The following is a 21898-nucleotide window of genomic DNA, read 5'->3' as shown; positions in this document are numbered from 1 at the left end:
CTAGCCAGGCTTCTCTGTCCATGGGATTCTCCAGGCCAGAATACTGGAGTGGGCTCCCATTTCCTTCTCCAGGAAGATAATTCTGCTAGTCTTCTGTTTCCTGGAATTTCCCCCTTCTCCTTCACTTCTCAGAAGTCACCATCCTATACCCAGGTTTGTTTCCTAGGTTATAATTGTTAGCATAGCTAAATACCTCTTCACTACTGCCAGACGCTGGAGTCAGGACATTACGGTAATGACTTTGTTTAGTCCTTAGGCGACTACTCATTGACAGCAGTAGGCAGGTACCAATATTGCCTGTATTTCTCAGATAAGAACACTGAGGCTGAGGGAGGGAAAGTAACTTGCCTTAATGCTCCCTGGCTTTCAGATGTGAAGCCAGGTTTGAAACTTTCATATCTGTGCTTTAACCATTACACACTTTATCCCCTAGTGCAGGGTCAGGCGAAAAGTTTGTTCAGATATTTTCATAACATGAACGAGTGAATTTTTTAGCCAACCTAATATCTAAGAAATTCCTGAATCCCTCCTCCAATTCCTAGAGTGCTCAGTTGATTCTTGAGACTCTCTGTAAACTCAAATTACAACCACGTCTGATGGGGCTAAACACATTTCAAATAATTGCCTGTTCCTTATCTAGGTGCTGGGCACTAGTATTTCTGACACATAAACGCTGTATTTGAGAAGAACTTTTAATCTTAACACTTTCAGGAAGAGGCCAGAAATAATGCTAATTTGATACTACTTCATAATACGCCTATGTTACTTTTTATTTTAATGAATTGATTTCCATTTCTGTCTAAACCACACAATCCCTCAGCCAATAAGAGTTCTTTCTTCCTTTCCTTTTTTCCCCCCTGTATCACATCTCAGTAACAGACCACAAAATGGAAAATAATGGCGCCCCAACGGCCGCGCCATGGATTCAGGGTTCATACTTGTGGCTTGTAATTTTTTGGCAGGTGAAGGAGGAAATTATATTTTTGGGGAAAACTTTTTGAAAAATAAGGAACATAGACACACCATGACCTTCATTAATGACTCTAATTTAGAAGTTAAACTCATGAAAATGCCAATAAAGCAACACATTCTTTCACACAGACTTGTTTTTCAGAGTATTTGATTACATTGTTTCAAGGCTGCCTAGGCTTATAATTGAACAGCATACCTCTCATCCAGCCATGGGTAACTTCCCCCACCTTACCAACCCACTCACAATAAAAAATCCATCCACCAGACTGGGCTGGGGTCCTGGTGGCTCAGGGGCAAAGAATCTACCTGCCAGTGCAGGAGATGCGGGATCTGCCAGTGCAGATCCCTGGGGCGGGATGATCCCCTGGAGAAGGAAATGGCAACCTACTCCAGTATTCATGCCTGGGAAATCCCATGGACAGAGGAGCCTGATGGGCTACAGTCCATAGGGTCACAAAAGAGTCAGATGTGACTGAGCGACTAAACAATGAGACTGGGATCTGAATACTACTCATTCAGTTATTCAGTGAGTCAAATAGGACTAAAATGAAATCATTTTTCTTGTATCTATAATCCTATGTCCCATAAAACAGCATCCTGCTAAAAAAAAAAAAAATCCACCTACCTGACAATAGTAATACAAAGATCATTTTTCGGTCCATCCTGAGATCATAAGCTGGCTTCCCAAGGTCAGTGCAAGAAAACCGCCAAGAATGACTGATGTGACATCTGTGGCCTCAGCCTACACATTGTTATCTTTCAGGCTCACATTCTCTAGGCATCAGTTGATAGGCTGGGTGGCATTTTTAAATGATGCAAAGTTGCACACCATCTGTCCATGAAGATATGTGGGTATCTGCTTAACCAGGATTATTAAAGCCTTCAGTCAAGTCTCCACTTCAGGGAAGTGCATACATGTTACAATTACTTTGCATAAACTCAGTGGGCAGTTCAAGGTAATAGCAGTCAGGAGCCACCCGATTAGACAAATGAGAATGAGACTGTGAAGGCCTGAAATTGGACTTCCCGATGGCTCAGCTGGTAAAGAATCTGCCTGCAATGCAGGAGACCCCAGTTGGATTCCTGGGTTGGGAAGATCTCCTGAAGAAGGGATAGGCTACCCACTCCAGTATTCTTGGGCTTCCCTGGGGGCTCAGATGGTAAAGAATCCTCCCACAATGCCAGAGACTTGGGTTCGATCCCTGGATTGGGAAGATCCCCTAGAGGAGGGCATGGCAACCCACTCCAGTATTCTTGCCTGGAGAATGCTATGGGCAGAGGAGCCTGGTGGGCTACAGTCCATGAGGTCACAAAGAGTTGGACACGATTGAGTGACTAAATACACACATGCAGGCGTGAGACTAAGGCCTGAATTAGGCTGAGGTAGCCAGGAAAATTGTTTTAATGTGGAGAGTCTTATGGGTCACAGAGAAAATGGCTTCTTACATGAAATAAGTGTTTGAGAACTGGAATTACTATTAGAGTGCTCTGAGGTTTGAAAAACTCTCTAGATCATGGCAAGTCATACAGCAACATAATAATATGAGATGCAAGAAATCTTTAATTCACAATAGAATTTGAATGGAATAGCTAGGGCCCACACCGAACCAGTGTGGTGATTTCTCTCCAAACACGCCTCATTACGGAGGCATAGGGTGGATAATTAGGAGATTGGAATTGACATATATAAAATACATAACGAATGGGAACCTACAGGATAGCTCAGAGAACTCTAGTCAATGCTCTAAATGGGAAGGAAAATACAAAAAAGGGGATATATGTATATGTTTAGCAGATTCACGTTACTGTATAGTGGAGACTGACACAATGCTATGAAACAATTATGTGGTGATGCTCAAGTCACTTAGTTGTGGTCGATATTTTGTGACCGTATGGACGTAGCCCACCAGGCTCCTCTGTTCATGGGATTATCCCAGCAAGAAGACTGGAATGGGTTGCCATTTCCTCCTCCTATAGTTGATTCATTTTAGTGGAGACTAGCAGCCATGAAATTAAAAGATGCTTACTCCTTGGAAGGAAAGTTATGACCAACCTAGATAGCATATTCAAAAGCAGAGACATTACTTTGCCAACAAAGGTCTGTCTAGTCAAGGCTATGGTTTTTCCAATGGTCATATATCGATGTGAGAGTTGGACTGTGAAGGAAGCTGAGCACCGAAGAATTGATGCTTTTGAACCGTGGTGTTGGAGAAGACTCTTGAGAGTCCCTTGGACTGCAAGGAGATCCAACCAGTCCATCCTAAAGGAAATCTGTCCTGGGTATTCATTGGAAGGACTGATGCTAAAGCTGAAACTCCAATACTTTGGCCACCTCATGCGAAGAGTTGACTCATTGGAAAAGACCCTGATGCTGGGAGGGATTGAAGGCAGGAGGAGAAGGGGACGACAGAGGATGAGATGGCTGGATGGCATCACAGACTTGATTGACGTGAGTTTGAGTAAATTCCGGGAGTTGGTGATGGCCAGGGAGGCCTGGCGATTCATGGGGTCTCAAAGAGTCGGGCACGACTAAGCAAATGAACCGAACTGAACTGAACACAATATTATGAAAAAGATTACACTCCAGTAAAAATTAATTTAAAAAACCTAAGCCATTTTAGACATGTGTCGATTTCAAATACAAAAGACTTTGTACTAGCAAAAAAAAAAAAGGAAGCATAAACAAATGAATGATGAGACAATAAATGTGAACACTCAAAATCAAAAAGGATGACCCAAAAAACTCGTTGCAAAGCAGATTAAAATGAGACATATGGTCATTCAAAGAAGATCAGTTTTACAAGGAGGTGGAACAGCAACAACATGAACTAGATCTGAAACAGCCCCAAAGAAGGTGTTTGGATACTCTATCACAAATGGCTAATTCCTCTAAGCACTGTGGAAGTCCTTCCTGCTTGACTCAGAAAATAAATTTGCTAAGTCAACAACTTGTTAAATAGAGTCTATGTCTATTTTTACCCACATATTTTTATTTTTAGCTGTGCTGCGTCTTTGTTGCTGTGTGGGCTTTTCTCTGGTTGTGGAGAGTGGGGGCTACTCTCTAGCTGTGGTGCTTGGACTTCCCGTTGCAGAGACTTCCCTTGTTGTGAAGCGTGGGCTCTAGGGCACACAGGCTTCAGTAGTTGTGGCTCCTGGGCTCTACAGCACAGGCTCAATAGCTGTGGCAAGCAGGCTTAGTTGTTCCATGGCATGTGGGATCTTCCCAGATCAGGGATCAAACCTGTGCCTTCTGCACTTGCAGGAGGATTTTATCCCACTGAGCCACCAGGGAAGTCCCACTGATGTTTTTTTTGTTTTTGTTTTTTTTTAATATACATTATTTATTTTAATTGGAAGCTAATTACTTCACAATATTGTATTGGTTTTGCCATACATCAACATGAACCTGCCACGGGTGTACACGTGTTCCCTATAGTGAACCCCCCTCTCACCTCCCTCCCCATACCATCCCTCTGGGTCATCCCAGTGCACCAGCCCCGAGCACCCTGTATCATGCATCGAACCTGGACTGGCGATTCATTTCACATATGATAATATACATGGTTCAATGCCATTCTCCCAAATCATCCCACCCTCGCCCTCTCCCACAGAGTCCAAAAGACTGTTCTATACATCTGTGTCTCTTTTGCTGTCTCGCGTACAGGGTTATCACCACATGTGGTTTTAAAGAAAACTATTGATGAAACTGATATTTGCAGCTTCAGGAAATGGAGCCACTGCACACAATTTATTTACTGGGGAAAAGATGGAGATAGATATCCGTTGACATCCCAAGATCCCTGAAAGTGGGGGATAGAGGAAGTGTTGAGATGCAGACATGGAGGAGGCTCAGGGGCACAAAGGGGCCCCTGAGGACCAGTGCGAAGTCCGAAAGCCCCAGAATCCTGGAGCCCCTCTGAAGGCCCCACCGATGCACGTGAGACAACTGCAGCAAGGTTTACGATAAACCAGCATAACCAACCTTCAGCAAAACAGTAACCTGCTTAAATTCACTGTTTGCTGCCAGGGTAATACCAGGTTGGGCTGCAGAACTTTTTCTCAACAGATAACCAAGTCAAAGAGACCTGAGGGGGAATTAATATGAGCAATAAAGATTATTTCAGATAGACATTTACAAGAGGAAAGCAATTAACATGAGCCTTAAAATGCTTATTTCCTTTTGAAAATGGGTATATAAATGAGCAGCTATCCCACAGGAGACTAGTAAGCAGCTATTAAAATGTTTTCAAAATAGTTGATATGGAGACTCAGGATAAAATAGAGAAGTGGAAAACAGCCACCTCAAAAACTGAATACACAGAAATAAAATCCTGCTTGATTCTTTTCTGCTTGATGCTGTGTGTGAAGTATATGACCACACAGCATTTGTAACATAAAGCAGGCAAAATCAGGGTAATATCACGTTGTCATTTTACAGGGGAAAGTAGAGTTCAGTTCAGTCGCTCAGTTGTGTCCAACTCTTTGCGATCCCATGAACTGCAGCACGCAAGGCCTCCATGTTCATCACCAACTCCCAGAGCCCACCCAAACCCATGTCCATTGAGTCAATGATGCCACCCAACCATCTCATCCTCTATCGTCCCCTTCTCCTCCTGCCCTCAATCTTTCCCAGCATCAGGTTCTTTTCACATGAGTCAGTTCTTCTCATTAGGTGGCCAAAGTATTGGAGTTTCAGCTTCAACGTCAGTCCTTCCAATGAATATTCACGACTGATCTCCTTTAGGATGGACTGGTTGGGTGTCCTTGCAGTCCAGGGGACTCTCAAGAGTCTTCTCCAACATCATAGTTCAAAAGCATCAATTCTTTGGCGCTCAGCTTTCTTCACAGTCCAACTCTCACATCCATACATGACTACTGGAAAACCATAGCCTTGTCCAAATGGATCTTTGTTGGCAAAGTAATGTCTCTGATTTTTAATGTGCTGTCTAGGTTGGTCATAACTTTCCTTCCAAGGAGTAAGGATCTTTTAATTTCATTGCTGCAATCACCATCTGCAGTGATTTTGGAGCCCAGAAAAATAAAGTCAGCCACTTTCCACTGTTTTCCCATCTATCTGCCATGAAGTGATGGGACCAGACGCCGTGATCTTAGTTTTCTGAATGTTCAGCTTTAGGCCAACTTTTTCACTCTCCTCTTTCACTTTCATCAAGAGGCTCTTTAGTTCTTCACTTTCTGCCATAAGGGTGGTATCATCTGCATATCTGAGGTTATTGATATTTCTACTGGCAGTCTTAATTCCAGCTTGTGCTTCCTCCAGCCCAGTGTTTCTCATGATATACTCTGCATATAAGTTAAATCAGCAGTATGACGATATACGGACAACTAACCAATCTGATCGAATGGACCACAGCCTTGTCTAACTCAATGAAACTAAGCCATGCCATGTGGGACCACCCAAGACGGACGGGTCATAGTGGAGAGGTCTGACAGAGTGTGGTCCACTGGAGAAGGGAGTGGCAAATCACTTAGTATTCTTGCCGAGAGAACCCTATGAACAGGGGAAGGTGATAGTCCTCCAATACAGTGTTGGGAAGGTAGCTCCCAACTGGTAACACAGAGTCTAGCTAAAGATATATAACTTAAAATAAAAATGATGATCAGATTATATACTGCTGTTTCTAAAATGTTTAAGGTAATTGAAATGCCTATTTTGATTCTGAAAGGAGTATATTAGCTAGTGGTTACCAGTGGGGAGAGGGAAGAGGGAACGGCAATATGAGGATAGGAGAATAAGAGGTACAAGCTGTCATGTATAAAATGAGCTGCAAGGATATATTATTCTACAGGGCTTCCCTGCTGGCTCAGACAGTAAAGAATCTGCCTATAGTGCAGGAGACCTGGGTTTGACTTGTGAGTTGGGGATCCCCTGTAGAAGGGAATGGCAACCCACTGCAGTATTCGGCCTGGAGAATCCCATGGACAGAGGAACCTGGCGGGCTACAGTCCATGGTGTCATAGAGAGTCGGACACGACTGAACAACTAAGTACTGCACATATATTGTACAGCACACAGGGAATGCAGCCGTATTTTATAACAACTATAAGCGGAGTATAACTTTTAAAAGTTGTGAATCATTATATTGTACACCTAGAACAAATAATAATGCACAGTAACTATACTTCAATTAAATTTTTTTTATCAGAAAGAAAATCAAAATCAGAAAGAAAATAAAATAAAATTGATGGTTCTAGTTCCAAGGCATTTAAAACTCACAAAACAAAATTTTAAATGGAATGATCATCATTCTTTGTCAAATATTAATATACCTGATAGTGACAAACCATGTTGATGTTCTGTGTATCATCCCAAAAAGATAATATTTCAAAATAAGTTCAAAAACATGCAGCATGTTTAAGAAACACCACTTTGGAACTACAGTGTCTGGTGGGTGTTTGTTATTCCTAAACTGTGTTTAAAGAACTACACAGTTCAACTTTCAACAGTGAGTAAGTAAAATATATGAGGTAATGTGTCAGTCTCAACATTAACAATCCCAATATCTACTTTCAGCTACCTAACAATTCCAATTATCAGGAATTAGCAGACCACCTAATGCACTAAAGGGAAGGATATGAGAAACTATTGAAAGAACCATCTGTGGACTTCCATAAGAAGCAGTGCAATGTAAAAATGGTGATCAGAAAGAGATATTGAGCTGTTATCCCACATGAACATCAGTCCAATCCTCAAAAAGAGCTGGACATGACTGAATGTAAGCTCAGTCATGTTGCTATCCATTTTCCACCATTAGAATCCAAACCCTTACTTTGCCTCAGCTGAGTTTTTGCCAGCAGTCTCACTGGATTCCTTTCTGCAAACATTCCTAATATAGTTGCCTTAAATGGTATGGACCTAACAGAAGCAGAAGATATTAAGAAGAGGTGGCAAGAATACACAGAAGAACTATACAAAAAAGATCTTCATGACCCAGATAATCACGATGGTGTGATCACTCACCTACAGCCAGACGTCCTGGAATGTGAAGTCAAGTGGGCCTTAGGAAGCGTGGAGGTGATGGAATTCCAGGTGAGCTATTTCAAATCCTAAAAGAGGATGCTGTGAAAGTGCTGCACTCAACATGCCAGCAAATTTGGAACACTCAGCAGTGGCCACAGGACTGGAAAAGGTCAGTTTTCCTTCCAATCCCAAAGAAAGGCAATGCCAAAGAATGCTCAAACTATAGCACAAGTGCACTCACCTCACATGCTAGCAAATTAATGCTCAAAATTCTCCAAGCCAGGCTTCAACAATACCGTGAACTTTTAGATGTTCAAGCTGGTTTTAGAAAAGGCAGAGGAAACAGAGATCAAATTGCCAATGTCCGCTTGATCATCAAAAAAGCAAGAGAGCTTCAGAAATACATCTATTTCTGGTTTATTGACTATGCCAAAGCCTTTGACTGTGTGGATCACAATAAACTCTGGAAAATTCTTTAGGAGATGGGAATACCAGACCACCTGGCCTGCCTCTTGAGAAATCTGTATGCAGGTCAGGAAGCAACAGTTAGAACTAGACATGGAACAACAGACTGGTTCCAAATAGGAAAAGGAGTATGTCAAGGCTGTATATTGCTATCCTGCTTATTTAACTTCTATGCAGAGTACATCATGACAAATGCTGGGCTGGCAGAAGCACAAGCTGGAATAGATTGCCAGGAGAGATATCAAGAACCTCAGATATGCAGATGACACCACCCTTATGGCAGAGAGTGAAGAACTAAAGAGTCTCTTGATGAAAGTGAAAGAGGAGAGTGAAAATGTTGGCTTAAAGCTCAACATTCAGAAAACGAAGATCATGGCATCTGGTCCCATCACTTCATGGCAAATAGACGGGGAAATAGTGGCAGACTTTATTTTGCGGGGTTCCAAAATCACTGCAGATGGTGACTGCAGCCATGAAATTAAAAGAGGCTTACTCTTTGGAAATGTATGACCAAACTAGATAGCATATTCAAAAGCAGAGACATTACTTTGCCAACAAAGGTCTGCCTAGTCAAGGCTATGGTTTTTCCAGTAGTCACGTATGGATGTGAGAGTTGGACTAATGAAAGCCTAGCACCAAAGAATTGATGCTTTTGAACTGTGGTGTTGGAGAAGTCTCTTGAGAGTGCCTTGGACTGCAAGGAGATCCAACCAGTCCATCCTAAAGGAAATCAGTCCTGAATATTCATTGGAAGGACTGATGCTGAAGGTGAAACTCCAGTATTTTGGCCATCTGATGCGAAGAGCTGACTCATTTGAAAGATCCTGATGCTGGGAAAGATTGAGGGTTGGAGGAGAAGGGGATGACAGAGGATGAGATGGCTGGATGGCATCACCGACTCAATGGACATGAGTGAGTAAACTCCAGGAGACGGTGATGGACAGGGAGGCCTTGCATGTAGCGATGTGTGGTTTCACAAAGAGTCAACTGAGCATGACTGGACATGACTGAGCAACTGAGCTGAACTGAAACTGAATGCTCTGCTAGAGTTAATCCTCCCTTACCAGTCCACAAGAGTATTTCTTTTTCTGCTGTCTCCTGATGCCATTTTATGTCATTTCTTGAATTTACTACTAATAACAACTTCACTGCATTACATGACCTCGTCAAAGACGTGATTACAGTGGGTCATTCTTTCACCGCTCACTGTTTACAGGATTCATGGCATGTGTGCTGTGTGTGTCTGCAGTGGACCCATGAATGTTCTCTGGTTTGACACTATCATGTGGGCTTCACACTGAAATCACTTTGAAAAGTAGATTATTTAACTGGACCCAGAAGTTAGTAATTGGTTCTAAGCACTTAGCCTAATTTTCCTCTCTTGGTCTCTGTCCTTCTGAAAACCCATTGCTTCCCTTTTTCTCAGTGTTTCCACTAGCTAATGATCCAGGAGCTATGCTAAGTCTTCTGTGAGGCTTTACTTTAAATCCAGAGGACCCTGCTGAAATCCCACCTACAAAAGACCTTCTTCTTTTCTGCTTTCAACCTGCTCTTTCTAAGTTATCTTCTTCCCCATAGAAGACTAATCAGAGAGAGAGTGAATGCCACCTGATCATCCTTATCTCAGGACCCAGATGGATTATACTTAATTGGGCACGTATGATGCATTGGGCTCTCAGTCAAGCAATTTTACACACATTTTCTTATTTAATCCTTAGAGAAACACTGTGAGATAGGTGTAATGAGCCCCATTTTAAAATTAAGATGACAATGACCTTTTGGAGAACTCAGGGTTCAATCCACTCAGGGTCAGCACCTGGGACAGGGCCAAGCTCAGGGCTGAGTCCAGCCATGTTTGACCATAAGCCCCTTTCACCACTGCACTACTGGGTTCCTTATACCTGGCCTACCATTTCATGCTCACATTCATCATTTATGTATTTTTCTAGAATGCTTTAATTTCTTTAATCTACAGTATTATTCTTGTGCAACATTCCAGAAGTGAGAGTTCCTGTAGAGGAGAGAGACTTTGTCTATTTTGGTTCCATTTCTTGGTCTTTGTCAGTTTCCCTGCAGTAGTCAGTCCCATTAAGTAGAGCTGCATCATAACAGTGACTCCAGAGAAAAACTGTTTTAAAACATCAACAAACCTCGTGGTGGTGTAGAAACAGCAGGCCCAGTATTGCGTGACTTTGTACTTGGAATGGCCCTGGTTGAAGAAGGCTCAGCTGTACAAAAGAGAAGTTGAGAAAGGGATTAAGGTTGAGGGAATGAGCGGACCAGAGAGCACATCACAAAAGACAAATTCATCCCACATCTCTCCCAGTGGCAGCTCCAGAATTTTCATGTGGCAGGGCCTTACAGGGAAGAAGGTGAGCCTTGATTTCCCCATCTGTAAAATGATAATACTTACTTCAAAATGTCGTTGAGAGGACTAAGTTAGTTTAATATATAATTTGTGTGCCTTCACACACACACATCAGTTAGTATAGTGTGTAGTTAGTCACTCAGTTGTGTCAGACTCTTTGTGACTCATGGAATCTAGCGCATGAGGCTCTTCTGTCCATGGGATTTTCCAGGCAAGATTACTGGAGTGAGTTGCCATTTCCTTGTCCAGGGAATCTTCTCAACCCAGGGTCTGAATTTGCATCTCCTGCATTGCAGGCAGATTCTTGACCACTGAGTCACCAGGGAAGTCCCCAAGTAGTATAGTACAGGCATGTAATGAACATTACATTCAAACCGGCTATTATTATTGTCCTTATAAATGGGAACTTGAAGCTCCTTTTGCATAGCATTTTACATAACTTTATAAATTGTCCATGTAAAGAAAGATGAAGACTCATGACAGTTATACAAAGACTGATGTTCTGCTCCATGCCTCCCTGCCTCCATCTCTCAGGTACAATCCTACTTCCCCAGTAAAAATGAAAACAAAGACACCATTAAATTTAGTTTTCTTCTAGCTAGAGAGTGGGTGAGTCAATACAAAAATCATCCATCATCCCACTACCCAATTAATAGACATTTAAACATCTTGGTATATAGCTATCTGAACTTTTAGCTATTGTGTCTAAATATGGAATAATTGTGTTTAAATATATATAAATATGTAAATAGCATTTTAAAAATATATATTACCGGAGCATATGCCCAATATTTTGAATCTGCCTCTATTAAAAGATTTTTAATTGCTGCATATTGTGCCATTGTATGAATATTGTACTTTATCAGTCTCTGAGCATTTATGGTGTTTTTACTCTTATGACATTTGACACCATTCTCTGATAAACATTAGTGCACTAAACTTTGTGATGTATCTCTGCTCATTCTTTTAGGACATTGTAGTAAAGGAACTAGTACTCAAGTGTGATGCTGTAGGGGTGGAACGCCCTCACTTCTCAGGACAGCATCACCTTGGCTCCTCAGCTAAATGTGCATGGATTCCTGGAGAATCCATAAAGAACTGAAAGTGTCGTTGGCACTTCTGCTCAGTCTATCTAAGGACAGATTTCCAAGGCTTTCCTCTTTCTACCAGCTGCTAGCTACTCAGTTCACCCTCAAATATTTCAGACAAGATTCATTGCCCCTAAACTAAAATATCTTCTCCCCTCTTATAAACCCTATTTCCACCTTGTTCCTTGACTTGTCCTACTACCTGATTCATTGTTGTGGTTGTTGTGTTGCTCAGTTGTGTTCAAATCTTCTGCAGCCCCATGGACTCTAGCCTGCCAGGCTCCTCTGCCCATGGAATTTCCCAAGTAAGAATACTGGAGTGGGTTGCCATTTCCTTCTCCAGGGAATCTTCTCAACCTAGGGTCTGAAATTGCATCTCCTGATTGCAGGCAGATTCTTGACCACTGAGCCACCTGGGAAGCCCCGCCTAATTCATTACATGTATATAAACAATTGTCACACAAATTAGGTATATGGTGTGACAAATGACTAGTATCTCTAAGTTATCCTTCATCATTCAGATGCAAAGCTGTAAAATCTAATTTAAGGACAAGTGCTTTTCTCATTTGAAATATAGTTGATTTATTATAATTCAAAAATAATTCAGTTATACACACACACACATATATATGTAATTTTCAGGTTCTTTTCCATTACAGTTATTACTAAATATTGCATATAGTCTCCTGTGCTATACAACAGGTCCTTGTTGTTTATGTATTTTACATATAGTATTGCATCTGTTATGACCAAGTTTTTTTAAACAATAACTAGATCATAGGAATGTTGAGGTTCAGCAACTATTGAGATTAAAATTATGGAAAGAAAGATTTTCATTAGGAATCAATGAAAGTATGTAAAAATAAAGAATAGCCAATGAACAAAAATGATCTGTCTCTCTAGTTCAGTGCAATTCACTCACATTAGGGCACACATATTTAACCCCTGTGGATACCAGTGAGCTTTTCTGAAACAAGCTTCCCTGGGCTCCTAGCCCAAGCCTGGCACATTTTGGATCTCTTCCACGCTAGAACAGGGCTCCGTACATAGCGGATATTCAGTGAAATACTAACTGTTGTAAATGTTTGGCCAATTTCCTTTCTTTTTTAAAAAGATCTTCTCATTTTCTTGAGATATAGTTGACATACAGCAACGAATTGTTTGACCAGGTTCTTATGGAGAGACAGGGAGGTAAGTGTCTGGATCACACCTAAAATGAATGTACTGATGAATGAAACAAGCCACATGCAAAGGGGCATGCACAGAATGAGTGTAAGAATAGTGGAAACCTGCCTCCACAGCAGACTGACACAATAGTTTTGATGTTTCAATAACAAGCACACAGTTTTACAACTAGAATAAAAGAAAATCCCAAAGTGAAAAACAAAAAAATAAAACCACACCAAATTTAAAGTTTTTAAGTAGTGCGTGCGTGCTAAGTCACTTCAGTTGTGTCTGACTGTTTGCGACCCTATGGACTGTAGCCCACCAGGCTCCTCCGTCCGTGGAATTCTTCAGGCAAGAATACTGGAATGGCCTGCCATTTCCTCCTCCAGGGGATCTTCCTGACCCAGGAATCGAACCTGCATCTCTATGTCTCTTGCATTGGCAGGCGAGTTCTTTGCCACTAGTGCCACCTGGGTAGCTAAAAGTGTACCTGAAGCCATCTAGAGTTTTGACTGAGTGCAAAGATTGCGCTACCCCAGGCTTTCTGTCTGTCTGAGTCCGGAGTTTCAGTGGTTGGTTAGGGAGGTGTGCTCAGTCTATGGGACGGTGCCCCTCCTCTTTATGAACACCTACAAGACCCTGCCTGCCCCAGCCCCTGCCTGCCTCCCCATCAGTGCTTGCAGCTTCACTCTCCTTTGGGGTCCAGGCATCTGGACAGCTCTTGGTTCCTCAGATGCAGCACACTGTTCTCCAAGCCCACACTTTGTACCTTGTCTTCTCTTTGCCTGAAATATCCTCCCGTGGTCCCCTTCTTGGCTGGCTATCCACTTCTCAGGTCCCAGTTCAAGGCCATTTTTATTAGGAGGTCTTCTCTGACCTCCTCTGACCTCTACTTCGGTTTAGGCTAAAAACTCCACAAGATACCAGTGCTTGGCATAGTGTGTTAAAGCTAAATGAAATCTTATGATTGACTGTTTAGAATCCAGATGTGTTTCATAGGCCTTGATGGTGTGGAGGAAAAAAATTGCCTGCCGTATCAGTGAACAAAAGATGTTGCAGACACCACGCTTTCAGCCATTGCTGCCACCCTGAGGGGATTCAGGATGCAGAGAAGCAGGCTACTGGCTCTAGATGGTTAAGGTGTATATCAAAGGAATGACTGTAGTTAAGCCCGGACTCTTGTATCTTCCCATAGAGGGAAAAGCACTAAATTTATTAACTTGAGATGCCTGGCTTTCTTTAATTAAAAGTAATCTTCTGACTTTCTGACCACTTGACTTCTGCCTAAGGTACTTCATTATTCTGATATCATAGACATTAGCATTTCTGAGACAGTAATATTCATAACAAACACATTGTGTATTAACTATATTCTAGACATTTTCTCTTCAAAACAATTACCTGAGAGTATACTATCACATATTATTATGTGTAGAGGAATGAAACAATGATCAGAAACATTGCCGAACTTGCCTAAGATCATGAAGCTGATAAATGGTGGAGGTGAAGTTTGAATTCCCACCTATTTGACTGCAGAACTGTCTGCCAAGCTCTGTCATAATCTATGCAAAATAAAAAGGTTGAGAGCATCAAATGTCATTGAAAGATGAAATTCTCACCAAATGATGCAACTAACTCTCAAGTAAGCCTTCCCTTCTAGCAAATCAGGGCTAACTGAAAAAGATGCAAAAATAATAATTTATGTTGTGCAGAAGCAGAGGATGGGAGGGTTATTCCCTTAATATACAGGAGTAGAATGACCTCCAGTGTCAGATCCAGCTTATGGAAGGACAGGTATTTCTGGTTGGTAACAATTTATAACCTGAAATCTCATTTTTTTTCCTGCTAAGCATCTTTCCGTCCTGTTACTCTTGCTTACCATGAATCTTCAGAACTAAAGAAGATTTAACATACTTTAGATGTGCCAGCTTTATTTTAAGATATTGGCATTTGAGTAGCTAAACTCCCTATACATATTAGATGTGGGATTAAGGAAGTTAGACTGGATGAGAAAAATTCTAATTAAAAAATTAAAGTTCTCACAGCACTGATACTTCTCATGCCTGGCTGGACAATAATGAATGGGAAAACAGAAACTAGATCAGTATGCTCACTCTTGATGCTGTGTATTAGAACCATCTGTGTACTCAGACATTGGAGTCTAATGCACTGCCTGCAGCAAGAATATTGCTCCAGACTAGATAAACATGTAGAAACTTCAGTTTCCTAATTGTTAGGATCTTTTCTTACATTTTCAAAGGTTCTAATATCAGTAGTCCCCAATCTTTCGGGCACCAGGGACCAGTTTCATGGAAGACAATTTTCCCGTGGACAAGGGTCAGGAGAAGATGGTTTTGGGATGAATCACCCACGTTACACTTATTGTGCACGTTGTTTCTGTTATGACTACATTGAGATTAACCTCTCTACTAATGATAGTCTCCGTTTGCACCACAGATCGTCAGGCGTTAGGTTCTCATAAGGAGCACACACCTGGTACCTTCCATGTGCAGATCACAGCAGGGTCCATGCTCCTGTGAGAATCTAAAGCTGCTGCTGATCTGACAGGAGGTGGAGCTCAGGTGGCGATGTGAGGGGTGGGGGTGGCTGTACATACAGATGATGCTGTGCTCACTCCTGCTATGTGACCTGGTTCCTAACAAGGGTTGGGGACCCCTGTCTTACATCACCCTTATCTTGTGTTGAATAGATTTATAAAGCAATTGGATATTAGTCTGATTTGCTTGAGAAGAGTTGGATATGACTTAGTGACTGAGCGACTTAGCGACTTAGCGACTGAGATTGTGTCTCCTGGTCAGACACAATGCCATTGCCATGGCCCACCTTCCCAGTTGCCTTCAACAGGTGCAGTATGTTCACCTTTTGTGCTCTGGATTTATTTTCTTTCCTTTTGACTTTTAAATATCATCATGACTGAGAAATAAGTAGCAATATCAAAGGGAGAGCCCTAGAGAAAAAGATCACTTAGCCCAGATAAAAATGAGCAAAGGTTACCATCATAGTTATAAAATTCATTCAGTTCAGTTCAGTTCAGTCCTTCAGTCATGTCCAACCCTTAGCGACCCCATGGACTGCAGCCTACCAGGCTCCTCCATCCATGGGATTTTCCAGGCAAGAGTACTGGAGTGGGGTGCCATTGCCTTCTCCTACAGCAGCTTCCTACCAGCTCTCTATTTTACACATGGTAGTGCATATATGTCAATGCTAGTCTTTCAATTCATCCCAACCTCCACTTCTGTAGATTTGTTTTAGTTTTAGAGTAAGACAAACTACCAGCTACATTCTCAGATCCTCTTGAAGAGGAAATCTACTTGCCTATACGATGTCACACATAACCTTGGTCAGGTAAAATACTTCATATTAATTATTGAAAATTTTCATTGCTTTCCCTTCCTAAAAAGTGATTTGTCAAGGATGCTTTGGCAGAAGACTACAAATAAAACCAAAGGAATTCATTTGGTGATAGTATGACATTACTGATTGTGATTACTATGTACATGATTTAATTCTTTTCCATCTCATACTGACTTTAGTTAACCAAGACTGCCAGGTATGGTCTCAATACTGACTTACCATTGTCTTCAGCAGAGAAGTAGAAGATGTCTTTAGTTGCCTTGCTGCCTTCGTTCAAGATATAGTAGATCCTCATCTCATCAATGTCATCTAGCAAAAGAGCAAGCATCATACACACACTGTGATGGCACAGAGAAAATGAGTATGATAAGAACTTCAGTGTTTTTTATAGGCCATGAAAATATTACAATTAGTAAATTTAAAAATGATTAAATGAACACAAATCTAACCTTTTAAAAAATAATGAGGTTAATAAGAATTTAACTTTTTCTTAAAGTTGCAATAGCAAAAAAATGGAACCTTATAATTTAAAATTCTGTAACTGTGCTACTATGTGTATGATCTCTGGGATGACGAGGTGGGCATCCAAGAAGGATGCCCAGGTTCTACCTTCACAGTACCATGGTCCTCTACAGACAGGTTAATCCAGCTGGTGTTAGGTCTTCTATCCAAGGTTGAAACACTTGGATACTCACGAACTATTTGTTGAAAGGAATTTAAACAAGAATAACTGTTGCATCCTCAGTAAAAAGGAAATAAGAATAAAATCATGATTTTTTTCTATTGCCCATTCTCCTGGATATTTGAGAATGTGTCAGTTGGGTCTATAATTGTGTTTTTGTATTGCTAATACTACTATTTTCAAGACAATTTGCATTTTGGGGTATTCATTTGCAAGAACAATTTTTATAGAACCTGATATGATTCCACTTGGTTTAGAAGCAATTCTGAAAATGTAAAGAAACTGTTTTTTAAACAACCTTCTTTAGTTTTACTCTAAAATTGCATCCAGCTTTATGCGTATCGGATGTGTACAATTCCATGTATCTCTTCACATCTCATGCATAGAGCTACATGAAAAAGTTTTATGACTATGTGAAGAGCAGTCAAAGGTACCAGTATCATCACCTGGGAAGCCAGCAGGACCTGCCTTTAGCTCACCATTAGTAGTAACAACAAATATAAAAGAAAAATGATCATTAAAACATATACTCCCATAGTTAGGCAAACTTCTGTGCCTGCGTGCGTGTTAAGCTGCTCAGTCCTGTCAGCCTCTTTGCTATGGACTATAGCCTGCCAAGCCTCTCTGCCCATGGGATTTCCCAGGCAGAATACTGGGTTGCCATTTCCTTCTCCAGGGGATTTTCGTTACCCAGGGATCAAACCCATGTTTTTTGTGTCTCCTAGGCAAACTTAGTTCTATGCATTTTCTAGATACAGAAATTGAATTTGAATAGTACAATAAAATGTGCAGTGTAATTTTTATATGTGAAATCAAGACACCAAACCACTATCTTCAGAAATCCAGACTTACTGGTAAACTATGCAAGTGATTCCTAGGTATGTCATTCTTACTTAAAATTCAAACTTAAACTGATCTTTTCAAAATCATTGTAATCTTATAATATTTCAGAAGCAGAAGCTGTCCACCTATATTTGGCAGTTTGTAGTTACACATACAAACCTGACTGAATGTCTGAGAGTTCCATCTGAGAGTTCATGCTGATGAAACAGCTGATAATGGATTTGTTGCCTTTGTTTGTTAAAATCTCATTCCATTGTATTTCATTAGAATTAGAATCTTTCTGCTAAAGGACTGAGGTCAGGACAATTTCATGCAGAGCTGGGAGATCTTATCTACTTAAGGAGCAGGACAAAGGCATCAGGGGACACTGTGTACTAACCTTGTGTAAAAACTCCCGTGCTCTCATTTCCAAGGCCAGTGTTGATAATGAAGCCATGCACCAGTCCTCTGGTTACTTTATACTTCTGGAGCCTGTGGGAACTGTCCCAATCCTCTGTCTTCAGAGACCTGCTGGTAATCAGGAAGCCCATATGTCCAGGGTGAAGGTGTTTCAAGGCCAGGGCATCTCTGTTAAAGGTAGTCTGGGAGAACCTGTTGTCTAGGGAGTTTCTTATGTGAATCCACATTACCTGAGGTCTGTGTGTCTCCACAGCAGTGTTTGGGAAGACATAGAAATCAGCATGAGTGCCATCTGTCACAGTCAAGGAGAAACTGTCTTCAGTTGTCTCACTGACATCGTGCCAGTAGCAAACCAAGTTCTCGTTCAGGTCCCATTGGGTGAAGGTGGTCACAGGACGACTGCCATTATACAAAATCCTGCCATGGATGGGGACCTGGGTGATGGTAAAGAGGAGGAGATCATCCGGGGTATCCTTGTCTTCTGCTGTCAACTCAAAGGGAGTGATGCATTTTCTTTCCCCTTCTTGCAGTATCAGTTAATGGATGGCCATGATAGGTTTCTTATTATTCACATCCGTGATGAAGATCCTGAAGGTTTGAAACACGGGATTATGTTCATCAGTCTCTTGAAACTCAAAGCTGTCCATCTTTATCTCATCATTTGAAGTGCGAACATAGACTATCTTGTGGCCAGCCAACTGCTGCTGAGTGAAAGAGGTAATCGGCTCCCCAGGGTGGTCAGAGATTTCCAAGTGCCCCAGGCTAGGAGCCCTTGTGATGCTGAAGTGCAGCTGTTCATCAAAGCTGTTGATGTCATTGGTGCTAAGCAGATCCGTGGTGAGGGTCACTCTGCCACCTTCTGTCAAGGTGACCCCTTTGCTAACCACCTCAGGTAAGAAGACCCTGTCTAAGTTGCCAATGGTGATGTTGAAATAGCAGTCTAGCAAAGGGTTAATCCCATCAGTCACATCAAACTTGATAAGGTCATGAAGTCCTTGGCTTATGTGGGTGTAACAGATGAGGCCTCGGTCGATCTCACCCTTGATGAAGTTCATTCCCAGGGTGAGGTTGTTCCTCCCCTCTGGGTTTTCTCAGTCGCTGTAGAAGCCCTTGTTGAGGCCCAGAGCTGAGGATAAAACTGAGGCTCTTACCATCTGAGTCAAGATCTGTGGCTTTGAGGACCCGATTGGTGATGACCTCAGTGTGTCCAGTCTCTACTTCCAGCCCATTGTTGATGGTCAGCTGAGGGGTTTCGTCGTCCACCAGGATCACCACAATGGGTACCGTCCTGTGGGTGGCGTGCTTGCCGTCACTCAGCCAGACCTCAAAACTGTCCTCTGTGGTCTCAGAGTCATCGTGCTCATACACAATGGTGGAGGCTTCCTGAATCTCCTGTAAGGTGAAGCTACGGATGGGCTGGCTCTCTGTGGCCGGCTGCTGTATGATTTGCCCATGCCGAGGGAGGGCTGTGAGCTGAAAGTGAAGCTCGTTTGGTGGCAGGTCAGCATCGGCTCCATTGAGCAGTGGGGTGTCTATGACGATGCTCATTCCCTCTAGTACCACAAACTCATGGGCAAAAAGTTCAGGCTGCTCATCATTGGCGGGTAAGATCATTATAGGAAAGAGGACATTTGGGGAGAAGTTGATGCCATCAGAGCAATAAAAGGTGAATTGATCTTTTTGTGGTTCTACCCCCTTGTGGATACTCTGTACATAGTTGATATGTCTTAGCTGGACATCTCTGATGGAGAAAGCACTGATGGGATAACCAGCTAGGGTCTCTTCTGATCCAGGAGCTGGTGTCATATTTTCCAGGTAGCCAGAGACTGGCTGACCAGTTACTGTGCAGAGAATTTCATCTTGGGGAGTGTCTACATCTTCAATGCTGAGATGTTGTAAGGTCAAGGCACCCTTCCCACCTTCATGGAAAACGTAAGGCTCCCTGACCAAGATCTTGGGGGCCACGTTGTTGATGGGCAGCACCACCACTTGAACCTGTACTTCTTCCACTGTGCTGTCTCCATCATCCGCTGATGAGATCCTTGGAGAGGGCAAGCCTGAAGGCATCAGGCTGCTTCTGGAATCCAACTTCACCTCCCACGTGGACATAGACTTCTGTCCCACTGATGAGGTCCTCTTGGGTGAACCGTTCTGTGGGTAAACCATTCACCAGAATAGTGCCCAATTTCGGGCTGTCTTCCACAGTGAAAGAGAGCATCAAGTTGCCTGTGTCCTTTAGACCATGGATGATGTCCATGGTGATCTCAGTGGCTGTATTTTCTAGTACATCTATAGACACATCTAATAATGCACTACCTATAATAGAGGTCCTGGGACTTTTGTCAGCTGCTGCAGGATGCACAGACATCTGGACAGTGATGGGTTTGTGATGCACCTTGTCACTTACCTCCAGATGGAAGGTATCACTGGTCGCCTGGTTTCTGTGGTTCCGATAAGAGATACTCCCATTAACAATATCAGCTTGCGTGAAATATTCCCCTGGGACCGTACATTTTTTTAAGTACTGCAAATGTCCATGTTGGGGACCCCAAACTAATATGAAGACAATCTGGTCGATGTCTGTGTCAGGGTCTGAAACATGCAGCTCATTACTGCTGAGGCTGAAACTCTCTCCTTCTAAGACAGTAAAGCCTCTGTTGGTGACTTGGGGAGGCTGGTTGTCCACAGGCCTCAGGAATAATGTGAATGTGCCAGGTACACTATTGCCTGCAGCATCCTCCACCTGGTAGGTGAACTGCACAATCCGCAGTACAATTCCCAGCTTCTTCCGGGGGGGCTGGTAGGCAACGTCATGGTGATTTACCTGGGCCTGGGTGAAGTGCACAGTGGGTGTGTCTGGTGAATCAGTGAGCACAATGTCTCCAGCCCGGACTTGGTGGTTGTCATCTGTGTCAGTTGGAGGCATCAGCAGGGTGTACCACAGGTGCTGGTCATCTGAGTCCTGGTCAATATATTGGAGGAATTTCTTCTGGAAGTGAATGAGTTGGTATTGCTGCACGGTCATTTCTAGGGTAGTTCCTGGAAACAGCTCTGGACTCTGCGGATCCACTGGTTGGACTCTGATGGTGAAGAAATGTTGCTTGGATAGATTGGGTGGGTCATGGTCATCCTGCACATGGAAGGTTATCTGGGCCATTATGGATTGAGGGCCAAGGGGTCCAAGATGGCGGTAGAAGAGTCTCCCTTCCACTATGTCTTGTCGAAGCCACTCAGTCACCACCTTCTCATAAAGTCCTCCCTTTCCCACGTAATACCAGCCTTCATCTTCAGGACCCCAAGGTGGTTCTGACTGCCGCAGTAGCATCTCCCTCAGATGCTGCCTTGAGCTGGAGGAACCGGGAGCCAGATCCCCTGCTCTTTCTTCCTCTTCTCCTTCCAGAGGCTGGTCCTCCAGCACAAAGTGGATGGGTGAGTCCTCAGAGTCAATATCCATTGCACTCAGGACAAAGGGGGAGATCTGGACTGCCTGACCTCCTGTCACCAAGAGCCCGGTGTTGGCAGTGACCATTGGTGGTTCATCATCAACAGGGATGATGGCG

At 42.6% G+C, this 21898-nt stretch overlaps 1 protein-coding gene across 1 annotated transcript in view; it reads right to left on the bottom strand.

Moving 5' to 3' along the window:
• LOC104999219 (FRAS1-related extracellular matrix protein 3-like) overlaps positions 1–21897 on the bottom strand; it is a gene marked incomplete at its 5' end in the record, with an annotated part of 49237 nt that extends 27340 nt beyond the window's left edge. The window contains 5 exon segments of the mRNA XM_010854727.1: positions 10567–10644; positions 16634–16723; positions 18319–19415; positions 19417–20364; positions 20366–21897. Of these exon segments, the coding sequence (XP_010853029.1) occupies positions 10567–10644; positions 16634–16723; positions 18319–19415; positions 19417–20364; positions 20366–21897 (3745 nt within the window).
• Between the last annotated feature and the right edge of the window lies 1 nt (position 21898).

Source organism: Bison bison, unplaced genomic scaffold (genome assembly GCF_000754665.1).
Source record: "Bison bison bison isolate TAMUID 2011002044 unplaced genomic scaffold, Bison_UMD1.0 scf7180017864348, whole genome shotgun sequence".
NCBI classification, from domain to species: Eukaryota; Metazoa; Chordata; class Mammalia; order Artiodactyla; family Bovidae; genus Bison; species Bison bison.
Note: the sequence above shows the minus strand (reverse complement) of the source record. Positions and strands in the feature narration are given on the sequence as shown.